This window comes from Pleurodeles waltl, chromosome 2_2 (assembly GCF_031143425.1).
Source record: "Pleurodeles waltl isolate 20211129_DDA chromosome 2_2, aPleWal1.hap1.20221129, whole genome shotgun sequence".
Classification (NCBI taxonomy): Eukaryota; Metazoa; Chordata; class Amphibia; order Caudata; family Salamandridae; genus Pleurodeles; species Pleurodeles waltl.
The window spans coordinates 568,520,320-568,543,618 of record NC_090439.1 but is presented as its reverse complement, the minus strand read 5'-3'; the positions used below and the strand labels follow the sequence as shown (position 1 = coordinate 568,543,618).

Sequence of the window (23,299 nt, the reverse complement as noted above, 5' to 3'; positions counted from 1 at the left end):
GAAGGATACTGTAAATAGCTGGATAGTCTAAAACAAATGAAGCCAGCAAATTGAAAGCAACAAAATATGAGTTACAAACCACTAAGCCAATGGCAAGCAATGGGTGGAATGCATTCCCAAGGAAGCTCTATGAACGTATTTAAAGTGACAGCAGTGGGATACCTTGTGGGAAAGTCCAATATTTTAGTCCAGTCCGTATCTTGCAGAGGTTTGGCCACATCAATCACCCAGGTAGTATGACAAGAAGACCTGGAGTGGTGTCCATGTTGCAGCAAAGGTCTGTACTCCCATCTTATCAGTCTGCCACAAGTCCCTATAGTGTACAGCTTCTGGCACACCTCATGTAGGGTTAGTGCTATGTGGCAGACATGAAATAGGGCATTTAATGATTGTTTAAGGTGGTTGTAAGTAAGAAGCTGACCGAGGTGAATACGGTAATCTGCCACAGGGGTTTGGAAATTTAGTAGCTCGCTGTCCAGAAACAAATCCCCCAAAGACCTGCAGAATGCCACTGATGGAGTTGCTCTGAGCACAGCTGTCCTGTAAAAGTGGGAAGGCTTAGATAAGGTAGTGCAGGAGCACAGGGTTTCTCTGGGTCAGTGAGTTTACAGGTTCTAGCAAGGCAAGTGAAAGCTGTGCAGGATAAACCCGGATGGTGATCCATAGAATGGTCAGTGGGAAACAATGAGCATTGAAGCAAGCCCTCCTTATAAAGTATTTATGGATAAACCCCATCTCTTGCAGGGGGGTTCTGGGGGTAGAAGGGGGGGGCTCGGCTGAGCTATTGGCCAAAATCCGCAGGTAGGCACTTTGTAAAAAACACCTCTGTTTTCTGTGAAAAAATGTGATGTGTCCACGTTGTGTTTTGGCCATTTCCTTTCGTGGGCGCTAGGCCTACCCACACAAGTGAGGTACCATTTGTATCGGGCAACTTGGGGGAACGCAGAGTCGAAGGAAATTTGGGGCTCCTCTCAGATTCAAGAACTTTCTGTCACTGAAATGAGGGGAAAAAGTGTTTTTTTTGTCACATTTGGAGGTTTGCAAAGGATTCCAGGTAACAGAACCTGGTCAGAGCCCACAAGTCACCCCATCCTGGATTCCCCTAGGTCTCTAGTTTTGAAAAATGCGCTGGTTTGCTAGGTTTCCCCAAGTGCTAACTGATCTAGAGGCCAAAATCCACAGGTAGGCACTTTGCAAAAAACACCTCTGTTTTCTGTGAAAAAATGTGATGTGTCCACGTTGTGTTTTGAGCCATTTCCTTTCGTGGGCGCTAGGCCTACCCACACAAGTGAGGTACCATTTTTATCAGGAGACTTGGGGGAACACAGAATAACAAGTGTTATTGCCCCTTGTTTTTCTCTACATTTTTTCCTTCCAAATGTAAGGCAGTGTGTAAAAAAGACGCCTATTTGAGAAATGCCCTGTAATTCACATGCTAGTATGGGCTCCCCGGAATTCAGAGATGTGCAAATAACCACTGCTTCTGAACACCTTATCTTGTGGCCATTTTGGAAATACAAAGGTTTTCTTGATACCTATTTTTCACTTTTTATATATCAGCAAATTAATTGTTGTATACCCGGTATAGAATAAAAACCCATTGCAAGGTGCAGCTCATTTATTGGCTCTGGGTACCTAGAGTTCTTGATGAACCTACAAGCCCTATATATCCCCGCAACCGGAAGAGTCCAGCTGACGTAACAGTATATTGCGTTCAAAGATCTGACATCACAGGAAATAGTTACAGAGTAAAACGTGGAGAAAAATGGCTGTTTTTTTCACCTCAATTTCAATATTTTTTTATTTCAGCTGTTATTTTCTGTAGGAAACACTTGTAGGATGTACACAAATGACCCTTTGCAGAATTCAGAATTTTGTCTACTTTTCAGAAATGTTTAGCTTTCTGGGATCCAGCATTGGTTTCTCACTCATTTTGGTCACTAACTGGAAGGAGGCTGAAAGCACAAAAAATAGTAAAAATGGGGTATGTCCCAGTAGAATGTCAAAATTATATTGAAAAATTGGGTTTTCCAATTCAAGTCGGCCTGTTCCTGAAAGCTAGGAAGATGGTGATCTTGCCACCTCAAACCCTTTGTTTGCCTTCTGCAGCCATTTTTTCCCCATTTTTTTAAAAAACAAAACATTATCACTGTATTTTGGCTAATTTCTTGGTCTCCTTCAGGGGAAACCACAAAGTCTGAGTACCTCTAGAATCCCTAGGATGTTGGGAAAAAAGGACGCAAATTTGGCATGGGTAGCTTATGTGAACAAAAAGTAATGAGGGCCTAAGCGCGAACTGCCTCACATAGCCAAAAATAGGCTCGGCACAGGAGGGGGAAAAGGTCTGGCAGCAAAGGGGTTACATTTTTTACATTTTGTTTGTACAATTTAAATCCCAAATATTTTGAAGATTCTATGTGTACTTGACACTTAGGGATAACCAAGATCTCTAGTTTGGCTTTTGCTCAATTTCAAAACCTTTTTAAGACATGGACACAGCGGGATATTGCCTTGCACAACCTTGCAAGGGGTCTGGCCCCTGCTCACCCTTCACAAGCATTAACAGCAGACCATTGCACCGGAAGAGTTTGCATTGCTGCTTTTTCAACCGCTTGACAGTGCCTCTTCTGTTTCTCTCCTGTTTGCAGAGACAACTCCCCAGCTATGCGATACCTTTCGCTAGTCTTGGTGGAACCATCATGTCTGATTTTAGGAATTGTCCCACCCTTGTTCTTCTCTTCCTTTTTTATCCAGTTCTTAGCAACAACCCTTTAAAAAATGTACTTGGGATCTCCCATCTGATCGCAATTTCCTTCTCCTCTTTCATTATCTTTGATTGGTAGTCCGGGCTCAGAGTTCTGAGATAAATGTAGAGTTCCAGACATACACTCTAGTGCTGTGAGACTACAGACAAGTTGTAGGTACCTCACATCCTGAAATTAGGTGTGAGACTGTCGCCCACACCACCTACCCTGCCTCATTAAACTTTTAAACTTTTATTAGATTAAAAGTCCATGGGCGGTTGGGGTGAGCCAGATGCTTTTGTTCAATTTGTTTAAACTAGCATACGGTTGATTACCTTAATGTTTCCCATACAGTTTGCCAGGGGTTTTAACATGTTCAGAAACAGAATCAAAATTTTGCTCTTACTTTCTCTTCAAGAAAGATTGGGTAGATTTGGGTAGGGTTGATGGCCTTGACAGTGCTGAAGGGCATTAATTTATTACTGAACAAGGACGTAATGTGGCACCAGACGTAGCATACCAGGAGGCAATCACAAAAAAACAACAGTGAATAAATAGTGCTTTGTTAAAAGAGTAAATAAATGCACTGATAACATAGTGAAGCATGGCCTCTCTTGAGTGTGTCTGTAAAGCTGATGTTTGTTCTTGAATTTTTGTCCTGAATTTTGACCCTTTGTCCTGAATTTTTTTCACAGACCTGCCCAGAATTTGCCTCAATGCCAGGTGGTCACCCTAGATGGAGACATTACTATGAGTTGACCACCATCACCCAGCTTCGAAAGATCACGTCCTGGTGTGGGAAAAGGGTCCAGCACCGAAGCCTGAACAGATCTGTGGCATATTCAGAGGGCCCAACTGGCAAGGAAGGAGGAACTTGCTTCGAAAATGCACATGGGGACTCTCGGCTCCTTGGGGCTCACTGGCACGGCAGAGGGAGCTGAAATGCCTAAAATGTACAACATAGCAGCCTGAATCTGTTTAGGAGTCAATATGGGCCATGGAATCTCTGCTAATTACAGGGGTATATTCAGAACTGGCTCTGAGGACTGAACGCTGGAGCAGATCCAAGAGGCATGATAGTGCCCTCTCAGGAGACCGAGTAGAAGAGTGGGGCAAAGCCTTGCTTGGACTTCTGATATTTATTCCTTGGACTTACTGGATGACTTGGACCTCAAAAATGACCTTTCATGGGAACAGGACCAGAATCTTCCCCCTGATTTTGCTCGACACAGTATTTCAATGTTTTGAGACAATAAGCTTTGCTTACACTCTCGGATGGCCTTTGGATACATCTGGGTGCTGTCGCTGCAGGTCCTGGAGCCATGGTCTGACCCCACGTAGCACAAGCTAACCACATGGGGGTCTGTCACAGACACCCCACATGGTTTAAGCCCGTCTACTCTCGAGGGGACATTTATTTCCCTTGCACACCAGCAGAGAATATTTGGAAAATGTTGAAAAGAACACAGCCTTAAAGAGAGTAGGGTTAGCTCCGGATCTGCAGCTGTTGTTTGTTTCTTTCTGCACCAATGTCAGCACACATGGGTGGTGACTATATAGGTCCTATTGTCATTTCTGGAGCAGAATGAAGTCAGCTCAAAACCGCATGGCACCAGCTATTTGCATGCAAGGGTAATGCCCAAGAATTTTCAACGTCCAATCTGACACCTGGAAGAATAGTGAAATTGTGGGGAATCTGGAGAAGTCTATCAGAAATGACAACTGCACCTTTAAATCCACCTGATGTAGTTCACTTGATAACGTTTACATAACTCCTGGTTAGTGTGCGAATAACAATTTAGTGGTGCCCGATAATCAATTTTTTCTGCAAAACCCCATTTCTCGGCCCAGTCACGATTTTTCTTCAGAACTGTGGTCAAGATTTTAATTCCTTCTAGTGTCATAAGTGAATTATTTGTTAATTTTTTTAGAAGACTTGTATAAAAATATTCACCAATTAAAGGGTTCCTTAAATTTGTAAAACAATAAATAAATAAAAATGCATTTGTTGTAATGATCATGCAGAGCTGTGGGTGTGTGAATCTCTTTCAGTGTCAGATTTTGCTTATTCGAAGAATGCAAGTAGTTAGTAATATTATCCCCAATAGCTTAGCTGACTCATCCGGAGATTGCCTTTTTCATGCAAGGCCACTTGAAGTGGTGTTCAGTTTATACTCCGAAACAATAGTTGTGATTCTGGGACATGTGTTAAGTGGTATCCAGACACAGAATAATACCCATGGCAGTACACAATTGCCACTGGCTGCCTGTAACCACATGAAAAAGCCTCACAGCATTATCTAATCATAGAGCAGCGTTCCGTTAAGGGAACTTCAATTTTTTCTTTAAAGCATACAAACATTTTCTGATGACCATTCTCTGCCCGGAAATATTTTAAAACCCGTACAAAAGTGGACAAACTCATACAATTACCCAATAAAAAAACAGAATAAAAATCAAATAGATGAATTCAATATTTAAGCCCACAATCTTATAACAATTTTTTTGTCCAATCAAAAATCAATCACTGGCGTCTGACCCAAGCTCTCCCTACCTTAATACAATCTTACCTCTTTTTTGTATGTTGATAAACTGTCACATTTTAATAATGCGATCAACTACTTTTCCCTCATACCTGAATACATCGGATGTATAAGTGTGTTTAATCTTCTATTACATATTTGTTGCTCAAAAGGGATTTCATAGTTTGTTCTGTCTGTTTTGGAGTAAATGTTTTCATCAGTAAAATACCTAGGTGAGACCTCAGGAACATCACCTCCAGTTTGGCGATTTTACATTGTCTAGGTATAGGTCACGAGCGGGTATTGTCCTGCACTGATGATATGGCACTCTCAAGCTTTGAATTCCTCATTTGGTTTAGATCTGCATCAAATTAAAAATTAACTTCATTTCTGTAGGAAAGTGCCTCCTTTTGACATGGTTAACCCCCACTTTTTTCCCCGGTATCTGATGTGATTTCAACTGTCAGTGCACTGGGTTCCTGTTAACTAGGTCCCCAGTGCAAGATCTTTCCCAAAACTGTTAAAAAATATCTAGTCAGGAGATCTACTGAGCAGGAAATACCAAAAAAAAGAATCCATATTTGCTTTAAATACCAGTATTCAGAAAACTGACAGAGACAATAACTTTTAAACATCTCAAAATAACTGTAAAGTATTCATTACATTACCTCTCTATCAAGATTATCCACAATAGTGCGGATTTCCCCTGTACTTTTACTCAGAAAGAATATCTGTCCTGTTGATGAAACAATTCGGTATGCAAGTTTAGAATTTAAGTTATTTTCTTCATCTGCATCTGTTGCATTTATTATCATCACCAGGGAATCTAAGGAAAAGAACAAACAATTAATGAAGAAGCACCAGCAGAATCTCACACAAAAGCAATGCTATGCAAGCAATACCAAAACAAAGGGATTATATTAAACAGTATTCATATAGCGCTCACAGAGTTTTAAGCATGCACCTGCGATTGTTGTCTTGCCGTAGCATGTATTCTTATGAGGAGTGTTTATTGACCAGCTCTGTCTGAGTGAGCATACTGTTATATCTAGTGCTGGGTTTTGCCTATATTTGAGTTTTTTTGATAGAGAGGGAAGAGTAGATTTTCTGGCACACCTTGTTGAGTTGATGTAGGTTTGGGCATCATATTTGTTAATATTCGCGCATAACCTGTGTTCGTCGTGATATAATCCATCGTTTTGGCCTCACTTCTTCACACTATAACTGTTGCCCATTCCTATGAACTAGATTACTCCACTGGAAAAGGTGTTTGGTGGCTGAAAATGGGTTTGGATGGATGATGTGGATTAGGTGTACTTTTCTGTTCCTTAAACAAAAATACTGTAGTCTTGATCATTCAAAGCTCCAAGTTCTATATTACCGTTTGTTGCTGGTCAAGTCTCTTCAACCCATGACCCTAGTTACTGTGTTTTTTTTTTTTCTGGTTGCACTACTGTTATCAAAAATGTCAACTCAAGACACAAGAGTCCTTCACAAATATAGACGGATATCTAGATTTAAGACTAAAGCTGGGAGTGCAAAACATTTTGTATCTTTACCCATTGACTACGTAATTAACTTTAATTCACAAACATAGCTGGAAGGATAATCAGATTGAGGATATAGATGAACTCTTCAGAATGTCATTCATCGGTAAAGCTTTAATTTAATTCTAATTCTAATATTCTGGGTCTGTGCCAGTACAAGGTGACAAGATCAGGTGTGTTCACTCACATTTCCATTATTGTCGTTTGGCTTCTCTTGGTTATGATGGGGTTTTGTTTGAGTTATGGAATGTGTTGGGGGCGGAGGATGGAGGGGATTTCTCTGTAGGTGAAGGTCCTGCCCTCCAACACAGACTCTTACACCTTTCTGGGAACGAATATCATCTGTGAGATTTACCTGACCACAGGTCAAGGCTAGAGCTTTACACTAAGGAAGCTGTATTAAAATGGAATGCCCTAGGTTTCAGTGATAGCTAGCAATTTTGTGCCTTATTCCTTTATATTGCAATGCTGATTTCCTGTGAAAACATGAAGATTTGCCTTTCCTTGAAGAACCAGGACAACTATGCTGAGATTTGGGGATTAAACTAGGGCTGTATCTGCTAGCTCTCAGATGAACTACTTGAATACCTCTAAATATGCGACCTGATAACAATGGAGGAAATCAAGTACTTTGATAACAGATGTGCAACTTGTGGTGACTAGATTTGTTAGGACCAGTCTAGAGGATTAAGTTGGCACAATTCTAGGTAGGAGATGTGCAGACCCAGATCTCAACATCAAAGGAACAACTACACAATTTGTGGAAAACAATGGCAGTTCAAGGGGATCTTGCTGCATCCATTTTAGAATACCACTACTTTGTCAGACTTATGTTTCCTTGCTCTGAGCACTTATACCTGCTCACGAGTAATGTATCCCCTTTATGCTCTCAGTAGATGGGTAAGGGCAGATAACAGAATAACTTTACTTAAACAATGCACAGATAATTTGCAGCACAATGACCCACAAAGGACAGAGCAGTTTACATTAACCAGTACAGTCAAGGGACACAGTTAACTTCGATTATGTCTGAAACTACTGGGTTTCTTAGTTGATATGTTTTAGATTTGTGAAGACAAGCCTATGATGAAAGCAAGCTCTAGTTTACAGGGAGCACATAGATTCCTCCATCCATCATGGAAAACTACACACTACCCCAGAAGCGAGCTTTTCAAAGTCTATAAAACACAAGCATTTAATGATTAAAATTTCTGCAATATCTGTATTTGGAATTCATACTCCTTGAAATGTGCTAGCTCTTCTTACGGGTACGCAGCATAAAGATTCAATCGGGTGCACCAAGTCATTTCGATGAGTTTGTAAATGTTTGAACAGCTGGAGAAAGTTATACAGCTTTCACTGATAGGATGTATTATGCTCTTCCAATATTCACTTATGACTAGGCCATGTCACAACTCTTATGCTAACGCAGCGGTGGCAGCCTTAGCTCTGATGAAGTGAGCTCTGAAGGCCGCTTCTTTGCCTGTTCATAGAAGATCTTTATGCAGAGAACAGTCCATCGGTAGAGGGTCTGTTTTGCACTGCTTTGCTCTTCTCTGTCCCAAAAAACCCTACTAAGAGCTGATCATCAGCCCTATGGTCTTTGGTGCGAAGTATATAAAAGCTTAGTGACCTCTTGTGGACCAAACAATGAAGTCTCTCTTCCTCATTAGGGTTGGGCAAAGAATGCTGGAAGGGCGACAGTCTAACAGATGCCCCGTCCGCCAAGATGTTATATGCATTTCTAAAACATAGGATTCACCCAGGAGACTATCCTGGTGCTGGAAGCAACCTCAGCATGGGCCTATCCCAGGGCAGAGATGAAGAGCAAAGTCTTCAATTGCTTGGAAAAATTCAAGAATTGAGGAGACAGATGTGAGTTGTAGATGCAGGGCATACCAGGTTTTGGGAGGAATTTAACAGAAGGAGCAACCACACAATATGGTTTTGCATATGCAGGGGATGTGTGCGAACAGGTGTCTGGCGCAACAGAGGTATCCAGTAGGTTTGTGGAAGTTTAAGTGAATGTTGAGGTAGGTGGACTGATGTTGTTCAAGGCTTTATACGTATACATAAGGAATGTATAAAGAATTTGCTTGTGGATAGGAAGCAAGTGGAAGTTTTTGAGATGTGCCCTGATGTGGGAGTTCGGGTCTGGCTGATAAATTCTGTATGGTCTGAAGTTTTCATGCCAGTAGTGCATGTATTCCTACATATAGGGTGTTCCCGCAGTCCAGCTTCTGGTAATGAGGGCCTAGGTGACATTTCTGTTGGTGTGGACAGGAAGCCACTTCAAGCCTTTCATGGGCATCTTCAGGGTGTGGAAGCAGAAGGAAGAAATTGTCTTGTCAAGGAGAGATGATCGTCAACCACTATTCTGAATGTCTTCGCATGGTTACTAGGGTTGGAAGTAGGTCTGAGATCAACTAGCCACCTGTTGGAGTTCCATATCAGGATGTCTTGGCAGAATGTGACTACTTATGTCTTGTCTGGATTAGGTTTGAGGACGTTGGTCTTCTTTAATCTGGAGACTTCAGAAATGTAGGTGAAGTTAGTCCAGATAACATCAAAGCCCTAAGAAGGAAGGACAAGAGAGCAACAGCTTCTGTTCAGTCTCCAGGCATGGAGATGCAAATTGTGCAGGTTCAAGTGCAGCACCCTGCCCTGCTGCTGCTACAACAGAAGATCCTCCTAAAGCAGAAGCTTGATCAGAGGACAGATCTTCATGCCCAGGAGCTATGTGTTAAGCTCGTTCGGGATCTTCAAAGCTCAGGGCAGGTAAGCCAGCAGTGGGAGAGCACACAGGAGTCTTGAGCTCCACTCTAGGTGGAATGTGTCTCTGACAAGAGCGTCTCCTAAAGGAACTTCAACTTGCAAAAATGTTGACATTGCACATTCTCGGCTGTGACGAGCCAGGGTTCTCCCCACCAACAGAAAATGCCTAGCTTAACCTCCAAGTGTAACTGCCATTCGTGATCAGCCAAGCGTGGCAGCTGAGTTTGTCTGCTCTGGCATTCACAGATTCCACAGGCGGGTAAGCAACAGCAAAATCCCTTGGTGCTACAGCCACATCCAGAGGAGTGGAGCTTCCTGGCACAGGACCCAAGACTGCACTCCACCCTGCTTGTTGCAGTATCAGATGGTGGTTATTTTGTTCATGAGCACATGTAGAAGCCTTTCTGAAATATTGGGAAGGAAGGGCCTTCAATGACAAGCAAATCACCCTTAACTGAAACAAACTGATATGGAGCACAGCTTCTACTGGAGACCAGAGGCCTCGGATCCCCATCTCTCCAGAAGTGATGCATCTGTCACCACTGTAAAATCTGGGTGGGACAAGAAGAGGAGTCTGCCTCGGATTCAACTGCGGTTCAGCAGCCACCATTGCAGGTCTTTTGCAGTTTCCTCCAAAGTCAGGATACAATCAAGCATATTCCCCTGGTGCTGTGTCCACTAGATTCCAGGCCTCATTGCAAAGCTCACATACGCCATGTCTCATCAGCAGGATGCGAGATGCCAACAATCCCAGTAGTCTCAGAATCATCTGCACTATGATCCAGGACAGAGACAAACATCAGTATCATAGCCCGAATGTCCTGGACTCTCTGCTCCAGGGGAAAAGCATGGAATCATACTGCAACCAGAGTGGCTCAGATGAACAGGATAGACTGTGAAAGTGTCAGGTGTGACTTCAGCACATTGATCATGAACCCCAACAATGGTAGGAGGTTCTCTGTTATCTGGAAGTGGCTGGCAACACCTTGGGGCGAGGCCACCTTTAACAGACTGTTGAGGTAGGGAAGAGCGGGACACCCTACCTCCTGAGATGTGCTGCAACCAACGGCATTACTTTAGTAAGCTCCTGAGGGGCACTGGTGAGGCCAAAACAGGAAGCACCGTGAACTGAAAATGCACCTGGCCCACTGAACAGCAGGTAGCATCTGAACCTACAGGACCTGGATATGAAATTAAGTGTCCTGCAGGTCCAACATCACAATCCAGTCTCCAGAGTCTAGGGCAGATAGGACCTGGGATAACGTTTTAAAGATCATGTCATGGAAAGGCTTTGAAAGGGGAAAGATCTAAAATGGGACCAAGGCTTCGGTCCTTCTCCGGCACCAGGAAATAGCAGAAGTAACACTGTGCTCTTTCCTCTGGTGTCATAATATGCCCCTTTGCCCAAAAGGGCCTTCAATTCCAGCTGCTAAAAGAACAGGTGGTCCTCCGTCAACCGACCCGATGGTGGTGGAAGTGGCAGGGTGAAAAAAAAGATGGGGATGGGTTGCCCCAATGGACTCACTTGTCTAAAAGGATGGCTTGCCGTCCCCCTGGAGTTAAAATCAGATCCTGCCTCTGCCAGGGTGTCTGTGTGGTGGAAAGGACACACTAAAGCAGTTTTGCAGTGGCAGATGGTGGAGGAATGGGGGATTGAGCTGCACATTGTCCTTGCTGTCCTAGGCATGGTATTTGTGAACTGCAACCTCTGCTACAAAAAAGGCTGGAAGGCCTGCTGAGATGGCAGGGGTGCTTGATGTTGGCGACACTGAAAAACCCTGCTATAGCCATGGATGGGGGCAGAACGAAATGGTTACTTACTGGTAGGAGTATTTATTTCAGCCTGCAGTGTTTTCTCGATTCACATGCTGTGCATTATTCCGCCATCTACTGGTTAGGTATGGAATTGCCTTTTTTTTTTCCCTCCTTTGGCATCGTCGACCACCGTTTGGTGCATGCTCCGTCCCCTGTGTAACGTCAGACGGTGCCCCGGAAGTTCCTGTGCATGGTAGCCATCTTCAGATTCTTTTTCTGTTCTTTTTTTAATTTTATTTTTTTAATAGTTTGCTTTTATATACATAAGACCTGTTTGTTCTGTTCTCATTTCCGGTGATGTGGGTGGGTCGCATGTGAATCCTGAAAACTCTTCAGACTGCAAAACGTCTCCTACTGGTAAGTAACCATATCGTTTTGCAGCATTGAATCCTTTTCTGAATTCACATGCTGTGCATTCGATTATTTAGCGGTTTTCTCTTTCTTGTGTTGGTTGGGGTGAAATGATGAGCTTCTTTATGTATTTGAATGTCCACAGCGAATGTGTATGGGGATGCCCATGTTGCTGCTGCGCAGATAGTGCCTATGGGCACGTTTGCCATGAATGCGAGTGCTGCGCCTTTTTTTCTTGTTGAGTGTGCTTTAGGGCGGTGAGGTAGGCGTTTGCCACTGGATGTGTAGCATGTTTCGAATGTCTCCACAATCCATTGTGTAATAGTTTCCTTTGTGACAGGTGAACCCTTACTGGATTTGGCATATTAAACAAACAGTTGGTTCTCTTTATGGAACTGTTTGGTCTCCTCTGGGTAGCATATTAGTGCCCTTCTCACATCAAGGATATGTAATGTCCTTTCCAATTATGTCTGTGGAGTCTTAAAGAAAACTGGTAAGTGGATGGTTTGGTTGAAATGGAATTTGCTCAACATCCTAGGTAGGAATTGAGGATTTGTTCTAATGACTGTTGTCCTTGTGAATTTGCATGTGTGGTTCCTGTATTGTTAGCACTTGAATCATGCTTACTCTTCATAGCGATGTGATTGCTATCAGAAAAGCAGTTTTAATGTGGTAAACCAGAGTTCAGCTCTGTGCATAGGTTCACATGTTCTTGTCATCAAGTGCGTCAATACAGTGTTCAAGCGCCACATTGTGGCTGGTGCTTTTCCAGGAACCTTTTTATAACAAGTGCTGTGAAAAAACATTTACACAAAGCTCCCCTGGTGTAGGCCACAATTGCTGCCAAGTGTACCTTGAGAGACAAATAACTGTCCATGAAGTGTGTAAGATAGGTTATGACTGTTTCCTGTCCATATATTGCTTCCAAGGTATTCATCTCTGTGCACCATAGGAGGTATCTTTTCCATTTTGATGCACAGCATTTTCTTGTCATTGACTTTCTAGCCTCCTTTCATATTTTCATGGTCCTAGGTGGTAGGTTTAGGTGTTCAAATTCTATGTATTCAGGTGCTGTGCTGTTAGATTAAGTGTTGCTGGTTCCAGGTGGAACACTCGTCCCCTTTGAATTGTGAACAGGTCACGCTCCACTTTGATCTTGTTCATTTGTGCCTTGGATAGCTCGTGTAGGTTTGAAAACCATGTTTGTCTGGCCCATTGTGGGGCTATTAGGATGAAATTCGTCTCTGGTTGCCTGGCCTTCTCCATTACATTTGGTATTAGGGGAGTCAGAGGAAAGGCATAGGCAAAACTCACTGACCAGTCCAGTGACCGGGCATTCCCCTCTAACTGGTGGTGTGGAAACTTGGAGGCAAAGAGTTGGCATTTTTTGTCTTCTGCTGATGTGATCAAGTCGATTGTTGGTGTGCCCCAAATCCTGAAGATTTTTTCTTAGATCTTTTGTTTTATCTCCCATTCATGTGTGCTGCTTTGCTGTCTGATTAATCTGTCTGCCTCTATGTTGCCCTTACCCGGTGTTTGTACTGTTTGTAAGTTGATCCTTTGTGGTATTGGGCATTTTCATATTTCTTGGGCTTGTTTGCTTAAGGTAAAATACCTTTTGCCCTCTTGTTTGTTCAGGCAGAACATTGCTGTTGTATTGTCTGTCTGGATTAGTATGGTTTTCCCTGATACTTGTGTTTAAAAAGCTTTCAGGGCTAGCAACACTGTCTTCATCTCTAGGAAAATGATGTGTCTTATTGCTTCTGCTTTGCTCTTCTGGCCTCGAATTCTCAAGTTGTCTGGGTGTGCTGCCTATCCCTTGTGAGAAGCATCTGGTGTGATGGTAACCGATGGAGTTGTTGTCTTGAAAGGTCTCCCTCTTGGTTAGGTCTCTGGATGCCCATCTATGTATCTCCTTCTGTATTCTCTCTGTTACAACCACTAGATCATCCCAGCTTCCGGTGGCCCCTGACCAGTTGTTATCTAGCCATTTCAGGAATGGACGCGTGCGGAGTCTTGCATGGGTTATGAGGGGGATGCCTGATGTCATCATGCCCATTAGTTTCATGACTGTCCTCACGGTCAGAGATCGCCTCTTCTGGTATAGGTGAGTTTGCTCTTTGATTGCCTGCACTCTCTTCTGGGTAGGGTATGAATGTGCTTTCCTTGCATCCAGTCTGGCTCCAAGGAAAGTTTTCACCAGTTGCGGCCTCGGGATGATTTATTGTGGTTTATGCTGAAACCCAGCCTTTGTAGGGTTATGATCACTGTTTGAGTATCCCTTTGACATTTCTCCTTTGTAATTGCTTTTATTAGCCAGTCATCCTGGTAGGGGTATATGTGCTACCCCTTCCTTCTTAGGAACGCTGCAACTGTTGCCAGGCATTCTGTTAAAACCCTTGCTGATGACTTTATTCCGAAGGGTAAGACCTTGAATTGATAGTGAGCCTTCTTAAGTACAAACCTGAGATATTTTTTGTGGACGTGATTCATAGGTATGTGCAAATAGGCGTTCTATAAGTCTATGGTTGCCATATAGTCATCCTTTTGTAGGAGTGGAATTACCTCTTGTAGGGTTGTCATCTTGAAATGTGTGCAGATAAATTTGTTTATAAACCAGAGGTCCATTGTAAGGTCTTCTTTTTGGTACCAGGAAGTAGGGTCAGTTGTTTCCCCTGTTTAACTTCTCTTTTTGCACTCTTTTTATTGCATGTTTTTGAAGGATTTCTTTTACTGTTTTCCTTAGTTGCACCAGTTCTGTTCTGGGATATCTTTTATTCTTTGGTGGGTTTGGAGTTAGTAGGTTTGTGAGTTCTATACTGGAGCTGTGGAGTACCACAGTTAAAACCCAATTCTCTGTGGTAATCTTTTCCCATTCTTGTGGGTATTATGCTATTCTGCCCTTCACCGGTGTTGTGTGCTTGAGGGTATTTCCAAGTCACTTGGATATTCTTCCTCCACTGGAGGGTTGACCCATCACTCTACCTCAAAAGGGCTCTTTTGCAGGATGTTGCCACTACTGGTATCCGGTTTGCTGGCCAGTCTTTTGTGTACTCACCTGGGGCTGTTGCTGCTACTGCTGCCTTGTTGCAAAAGGTCCCCTTCCTGTGGGTCTTCTGAGGTATTTCCTCCCCTTATGAAGTTGCCTCTTTATTCGAGAGCAACCATTGCCTTTGATATTTCATAGTCCTTCTTAATTTGTTGCAAAGACTCCTCTACCTCTTGGTCAAACAAGGCATCTCCAGTGAAGGGCTAATGGAGACCTGTAATTCAGACTTGAAACCAGAGATTCAGAGCCATGCATGTCTCCTCATGGTTGTCCCCATACACATTTGTCTACTGGATGCATCAGCAGCATCCAGGGTTGATTTTAGGCAGGTGTTGGTGATGGTTTTCCCCTCTAAGATGACCCTTTTCTTATTCTCTTCTGGGACCCTTATCATTAGCTCTTCAATCTCGTCCCACTGCTGATGGCCATATCTATTGAGCAGGGTTTTGGAGTTTGCTATACACCATTGTGTTGCTGCCTCCCTCTCCATCTTTCTCCTTAGCATGTCCAGCCTCCTGCTTTTCCTTTCAGGAGTAAGGCCTGTGAAGGTATGTACATCCTTCTTGCAGTAGTGATAAGGGTCTGCCATTGTGTTCCTCTGGATTTATTTGGAGTCCTTCCAGGAAAGTTCAGATTTCTTCTCCACTTTAGGTGTCACCCCTTTTGCTGCAGCAGGTTCTTTGAAGGCCTCCTTTCCCTAGTCCAGTATGCTCGGTAGCATTTGGAAATACAGGTTCCCCTTGCTTGATGGCCAGAGGGTTTCTAATAGGAAGCAGGAGTCTCCCTTCTCTTCTTCTAAGGGTACATCATATGTTTCTGCTGCCCTCTTAATTAGACTGCTGTAGACAGATGTAATTGGGAGGTGAAGGCCTCGAGGGGTAGCTGTTGAGCTCCTCTTCTGAGCTATCTGTGTCAAAGTCCTTCAAATCGTCCTCAAAGCTCTCTTCTTCCCCTTATGATAGTAAAAATCCTCCTCTTCGTAGGGCTCGGAGCTGCCGGCACTTCTAGAGCAGTCTCTTCAACATCTGTGCTCAAAGGTTTTGGTGAGATTGTGAAATGTTTTAGCATTTTGAACTCCTCTGTGTTGTAAGAGGGCTGCAATTTCAACCTCTAGTCGAAGCCTCTTCTTCTCCACCTCTAATGCCTTTTTGAAGTCCTGTGTCGTCGATGGTCTCTTTCGGCATCGCTGTGGAGGTTTTGACGGTTTCGACATCCCTGGTCTGGGATCTGTGGGTCTTATTTGTTCAAGGCTGAACCTCGATCTTCATTTTCTTGGACGTCAGGGCTACCTTGTGAGACATTCTCTGGGATTTTTTCCTCAGAGGTTTTCTGCTCTCTCTTTACCTTTGAGTCTCCTTTCAAAGTCCATTGTCATTTTCTTTGGCACATGCTTTTTCTCTGCATCCCCCTTGAGAATTTCAATGTCCAACAATCCCCCTCAAGAATTTTCATGTCCAACACCCTGTGTCGATTCTGCGCCTCTGGCCTGCCCTTTCTCCTCAATGGTTAGGCCTAGGTCGTTCAGGATGGCTGAGGTTTTTGGCTATACATTGGTATGTGGTGTTCCTCTCTCTGCTTTCAGCATGCCCTGAGTGTTTTGGGTACAAAAGCAATGCAGGCCTTGCGGCCCTCATCCCTTTGGGCTCTCGGCAGGCTGAGGCTGCAGACTTCGTGCGGGTCACAGTAGGCAAATTTATTGTGGCAGTTCGGACAGAATTTAAGGGGGTGTTTTCCACGACCCCCCCTACCATGCTTCATTCTCCTGCCACTTGCAAATTCTGTCGGCATCCCCCGCCGGGGGATATGTCCAGCGGTTCCCTTCTCTCGGTTACTCTTCTCTTCCCTCGTTCGGCGATATTTTCCCAAAAAGTACCTTGATTTTTCTTGATTTTTGACAGTCACAAAAAAAAAAACTTCGGCACTCATCCTTTTGCTTCTAGACCCAATGGCAGAAAAAAAGAATCTGAAGATGGCTACCACACACAGAAACTTCAGGGCGGCATTCTGACGTCACACAAGGGAACAAACCAAGCACCAAATGGAGGATGACAAACACAAGAAGATTAATTTAAAAAAATAAAATACAAAAAAAGAGGGAATTCCAGAACCAAATACTAGGTGGCGGAATAATGCACAGATGTGAATCCAGAAAAGGAATCATGCTGCAAAACTGTTTGAATTGTCTGGTGGGGACAGAAAGGTCAAATTAACATGCCATGGCACTGCTTTCATTAAACCGTTCCAGGGCTGGATGACAGCTCTGAGTGACCAGCCTACTAACTGGTGGTCCTGAACATGAGTTTGCCCAAGATGATATCTGTAAGGGCCTCATTAAACAGCAATAGAGGCTCTCTAGATGCCTGAACAGGCTTGAGTACCTCTTTCAAAACATGCTTCACCCCCACTGTAACCACCCTTTGTAAAGCGAAAAAGGCACTTTCCTCAGTCGCAGGGCAAAACAAGGCCAGTATCTTGAAAAATATCCAGCTACTTGCATCTTTGTGTTCTTCATACCACTTTTAGTCGTCATGCTGTGAGACAAAATCAACCCCTTCATCAAAACGGTCACTATATGTATTAGTGCTGAAAAGCTTATGCAAAGGCTGGGCACTACCGTGTGGTAAAGGCTAAGTATCATAGTCAGAAGGATTGCTTGCTGGCTGTGTTCTGGTGACTCTGCTTTGAGTCGGAAAGCACAATGGGCTGCAAGCCCTCCTCCAGCAACAGAGTCTATGCATAGAGAACTAGAGCAGTGTGTGGTGCTGGACCCGAAGTCAGCATCAGTGTTGGTACTGAACCAGATGCAGGTTCAAGGGGGCACAGATACCACTGAAGGTGGACTCGCCAACAAAAGCTCAACTGGAGGACCCTGCGGCACACCAGACGGCAGCAGTAAACTGACAAAAATGTGCAACATGGCCTTCCTAAAGGATTCCACATGCTGCAACATCAGACAGACCCGCAAATTCAGGGTACACTGGGACAAGACTCTGAAACAGCTGTGATTAAGCTTGGGAGTGAGACAGGAGGCATGCTGACAGCCTTGTGCCTTTTCTGAAGGAGACAGTCATCACAAGCCCTGGAATCGTGCTCAACCCGAAGCACCATAAAGAATGTTACTCACCTTATAAGTATCTGTTCTTGACATTTTGATTCAAACGTTCTGCATACTCCTGCCATCTAGTGTTGGGTCTGGAGTTGTGCAAGTTTTTTTTTTTTTCCAATGAAGTCTTTCGAGTCACGAAGACTTGTCCTCTTGGTGATAATGTGCATGTTAGATTGTGTAACTCCATTGTTAGATTGTTTTCCCACAGCCAGGTGAGAACAGGAGTGTAAAGTATGTTTAAGTAATGCGATGACCATGCTGAAAGTATAAATAGTGAATAATAGTAAATGGAAAGAACTGCAATGGCCACAAGTGTACACGTAGGAGGGTGGGCGCTTATGAATCTACAGCACTACATGCCACAAACTGAAAATGTCACTTACCCAGTGTACATCTGTTCGTGGCATCAGTCGCAGTAGATTCGCATGTTCTGCAATAGCTCGCCATCTGGTGTTGGGCCGGAGTGTTACAAGTTGTTTTTCTTCGAAGAAGTCTTTCGAGTCACGGGACCGAGTGACTCCTCCTTTTGTCTCCATTGCGCATGGGCGTCGACTCCATCTTCGATTGTTTTTCCCCGCAGAGGGTGAGGTAGGAGTTGAATTGTAGTAATAGTGCCCATGCAATGGAGTGACTAAGTATGCACCTATTTAAGGTTGAGATGATACATATATAAATAATTGAAGGTAACTTCCAAACTGCTACAGGCTTCCGGGGAGGCGGGTGGGCACATGCGAATCTACTGCGACTGATGCCACGAACAGATGTACACTGGGTAAGTGACATTTTCAGTTCGATGGCATCTGTCGCTGTAGATACGCATGTTCTGCATAGACTAGTAAGCAGTTATTTCCCCAAAAGCGGTGGATCAGCCTGTAGGAGTGGAAGTAGTCTGAAATAATGTCCTTAATACGGCTTGACCTACTGTGGCTTGTTGTGCGGATAACACGTCTACACAGTAGTGCTTGGTGAATGTGTGAGGCGTAGACCATGTGGCTGCCTTACATATTTCTTGCATTGGGATGTTTCCTAGAAAGGCCATGGTAGCACCTTTCTTTCTGGTTGAGTGTGCCCTTGGTGTAATGGGCAGCTGTTGTTTAGCTTTAAGGTAGCAGATTTGGATGCATTTAACTATCCATCTGGCTATACCTTGTTTTGAAATTGGGTTTCCTGCATGAGGTTTTTGAAATGCAATAAAGAGTTGTTTAGTCTTTCTGATGTTCTTTGTTCTGTCAATGTAATACATCAATGCTCTTTTGACATCTAATGTATGTAGTGCCCTTTCAGCTACGGTATCTGGCTGTGGAAAGAACACTGGAAGTTCCACTGTTTGATTTAGATGGAACGGTGAAATAACCTCTGGCAAAAATTTAGGATTGGTCCTTAGGACGACTTTATTTTTGTGTAGTTGTATAAAAGGTTCCTGTATAGTAAACGCCTGAATCTCGCTTACTCTTCTCAGGGAAGTAATGGCGATGAGAAATGCCACCTTCCAGGTTAGGAACTGTATGTCGCAGGAGTGCATGGGTTCAAAAGGTGGACCCATAAGTCTCGTTAGGACAACATTTAGGTTCCATGAAGGAACAGGTAGTGTTCTTGGTGGTATAATTCTCCTAAGGCCCTCCATGAATGCTTTAATGACTGGTATTTTATATAGGGAAGTTGAATAGGTAGTCTGCAGGTATGCAGATATTGCTGCAAGGTGAATCTTAATGGAAGAGAAAGCTAGGTTAGATTTTTGTAAGTGAAGCAAGTAACCCACTACATGTTCTGGAGTTGTGTGTAATGGTTGTATTTGATTAATATGGCAGTAGCAAACAAACCTCTTTCATTTACTTGCATAGCAGTGCCTGGTGGATGGCCTTCTTGCTTGTTTTATGACTTCCATACATTCTTGGGTAAGTTGTAAGTGCCCGAATTCTAGGATTTCAGGAGCCAGATTGCTAGATTCAGCGATGCTGGATCTGGGTGTCTGATCTTTTGGTTGTGCTGTGTCAACAGATCTGGCCTGTTGGGCAATTTGATGCAGGGTACCACTGATAGGTCTAGCAGCGTTGTGTACCAGGGTTGCCTTGCCCAAGTTGGTGCTATCAATATGAGTTTGAGTTTGCTTTGACTGAGTTTGTTTACCAGGTAAGGAAGGAGAGGGAGAGGAGGAAAAGCGTAAGCAAATATCCCTGACCAGTTCATCCATAGGGCATTGCCTTGGGATTGTTTGTGTGGGTATCTGGATGCGAAGTTTTGGCATTTTGCGTTCTCCCTTGTCGCAAACAAGTCTATCTGAGGTGTTCCCCAGAGTTTGAAATAAGTGTTCAGAATTTGGGGGTGAATTTCCCATTCGTGGACCTGTTGGTGATCTCGAGAGAGATTGTCTGCGAGTTGATTTTGTATCCCTGGTATAAACTGTGCAATTAGGCGAATTTGGTTGTGAATTGCCCAATGCCAAATTTTTTGTGCTAGCAGGCTTAACTGCGTGGAGTGCGTCCCTCCCTGCTTGTTTAGATAATACATTGTTGTCATGTTGTCTGTTTTGACGAGAATGTATTTGTGAACTATTATTGGTTGGAAAGCTTTTAGTGCTTGAAAAACTGCTAGAAGTTCTAGGTGATTGATATGCAGTTTTGTTTGATGTACGTTCCATTGTCCTTGTATGCTGTGTTGATCGAGGTGTGCTCCCCACCCTGTCATGGAAGCATCTGTTGTTATTACGTATTGTGGCACTGGGTCTTGGAAAGGCCGCCCCTTGTTTAAATTTATGTTGTTCCACCACAGAAGCGAGAGGTAAGTATGGCGGTCTATTAACACCAGATCTAGAAGGTGACCCTGTGCTTGAGACCACTGTGATGCTAGGCATTGTTGTAAGGGCCTCATGTGCAGTCTTGCGTTTGGGACAATGGCTATGCATGATGACATCATGCCTAGTAGTTGTAATACCATCTTTGCCTGTATCTTTTGTGTTGGATACATGCGTTGTATGATGGTGTTGAAATTTTGAATTCTTTGTGGACTTGGAGTGGCTACTCCTTTTGATGTGTCTATTATGGCTCCCAGGTATTGTTGTACCTTGCGTGGCAGAATTTTGGATTTTGTGAAATTGACGGTGAACCCTAGTTTGAAGAGGGTTTGTATGATATGATTTGTGTGATTTGAGCACTCTATTAACGAATGGGCCTTGATTAGCCAGTCGTCTAGATATGGGAACACATGTATTTGCTGCCTTCTTATGTGTGCTGCGACTACTGCTAGACATTTGGTAAAGACTCTTGGTGCGGTTGTTAATCCGAAAGGCAGTACCTTGAATTGGTAATGTATTCCTTTGAATACAAACCTTAGGTATTTCCTGTGCGATGGGTGTATTGGTATATGGAAATAAGCATCCTTGAGGTCTAAAGTTGCCATGTAGTCGTGCAGTTTTAGCAATGGCAATACTTCTTGTAGTGTGACCATGTGGAAGTGGTCTGATTTGATGAAAGTGTTCACTACTCTGAGGTCTAGGATTGGTCTCAGCGTTTTGTCCTTCTTTGGTATCAGAAAGTACAGTGAGTAAACTCCTGTGTTTATTTGTGTGTTTGGCACTAATTCGATTGCATTCTTTTGCAATAGTGCCTGCACTTCTATCTCCAGGAGATTGGAATGGTGTGTTGTTAAATTTTGTGCTTTTGGTGGTATGTTTGGAGGGAATTGTAGAAATTCTATGCAATAACCATGTTGGATAATTGCTAGAACCCAAGTGTCTGTAGTGATTTCCTCCCATGCTTTGTAATAATGACCTATTCTTCCCCCCACTGGTGTTGTGTGGAGGGGGTGAGTGACATGTGAGTCATTGTTTAGTAGTAGGGGTTTTGGGGCTTTGAAATCTCCCTCTATTTCTAGGGAATTGCCCTCCTCTATATTGTCCCCGAAAACCTCCTCTATACTGTCCCTGGTAAGTGGACGGTGTTGCTTGTGAGGTGCTGGCTTGTGTGCTTTGACCCCGAAACCCCCCTCGAAAGGGCGTTTTACGGAATGTGCTGTAATTCCCTCTGCTCTGCGGGGAGTAGAGTGCGCCCATGGCTTTGACAGTGTCCGTATCTTTTTTGAGTTTCTCAATCGCTGTGTCCACTTCTGGACCGAACAGTTCTTTTTCATTAAAAGGCATATTGAGAACTGCTTGTTGAATCTCTGGTTTAAATCCAGACGTTCGGAGCCATGCATGCCTTCTGATAGTTACAGATGTATTAATTGTCCATGCAGCTGTATCTGCAGCGTCCATGGAGGAACGTATCTGGTTGTTGGAGATGGTCTGTCCCTCCTCAACCACTTGTTTTGCCCTATTTTGGAAGTCCTTGGGCAGATGTTCAATGAGATGTTGCATCTCGTCCCAGTGGGCTCTGTCATAGCGCGCAAGTAGTGCCTGGGAGTTCGCGATGCGCCACTGGTTTGCAGCTTGTGCTGCGACTCTCTTACCAGCTGCATCGAACTTGCGGCTTTCTTTATCTGGGGGTGGTGCATCTCCAGATGTGTGAGAGTTGGCCCTTTTCCTAGCTGCTCCTACAACAACAGAGTCTGGTGGCAGCTGTGTAGTGATGAAAACCGGGTCTGTAGGAGCCGGCTTATACTTTTTTTCCACCCTTGGTGTGATTGCCCTACTTTTGACCGGCTCCTTAAATATGTCTTTTGCGTGCCGGAGCATACCAGGGAGCATAGGCAGGCTTTGGTAGGAGCTGTGGGTGGAGGAGAGTGTGTTGAACAAGAAATCATCCTCGACCTGTTCTGAGTGGAGGCTTACGTTGTGAAATTGTGCTGCTCTAGCCACCACCTGAGAGTACGCGGTGCTGTCTTCTGGTGGAGATGGCTTTGTAGGGTATGCCTCCGGGCTGTTATCTGACACTGGGGCGTCGTATAGGTCCCATGCGTCCTGATCTTGGTCACCCTGGCTCATGGTGGTGTGAGCTGGGGAGTGTGATGGAGTTTGTGCTGGTGAAACGTTAATCACGGGCGGAGGAGAGGGTGGTGGTGTAACTCTTTTCACCACTTTTGGTTGTGGTGCTTGTTCCGTCTGGAACTCCAACCTTCTCTTTCTCCTAATGGGGGGAAGGGTGCTTATTTTTCCTGTCCCCTGCTGAATGAAGATACGCTTTTGCGTATGGTCCACATCAGTTGCTTGTAGCTCTTCCTCAAACCTATGCTTTTGCATTTGGGAGGTTAGCGAGTGCTCTTCTGTATAAGAGCCTGAAGCTGGGTCGCTTGCAGTTTGTTTCGGCATCGAAACTTTGTCTGCGTGTTTTTTCGGCTCCGAGGTGACTTTTTTCCTTTTCGGGGCCGAAACCTCTCGGCGTCGATCTGTTTCGGTGCCGCTGTCTCGGCGTCGAGCCGTGTCCACACCGGCATCTCGGTGTCGAGGCTTGTCTCCA

General features: G+C 44.0%; 1 protein-coding gene across 1 annotated transcript in view; it reads right to left on the bottom strand.

The window, feature by feature from the left end:
- Nucleotides 1–23,299, bottom strand: part of DSG2 (desmoglein 2) — a 439,785-nt gene that overhangs the window by 207,748 nt on the left and 208,738 nt on the right. The window contains exon 6 of the mRNA XM_069220070.1: nt 5,935–6,092. Within this exon, the coding sequence (XP_069076171.1) occupies nt 5,935–6,092 (158 nt within the window). The remainder of the gene's footprint in view (nt 1–5,934; nt 6,093–23,299) is intronic.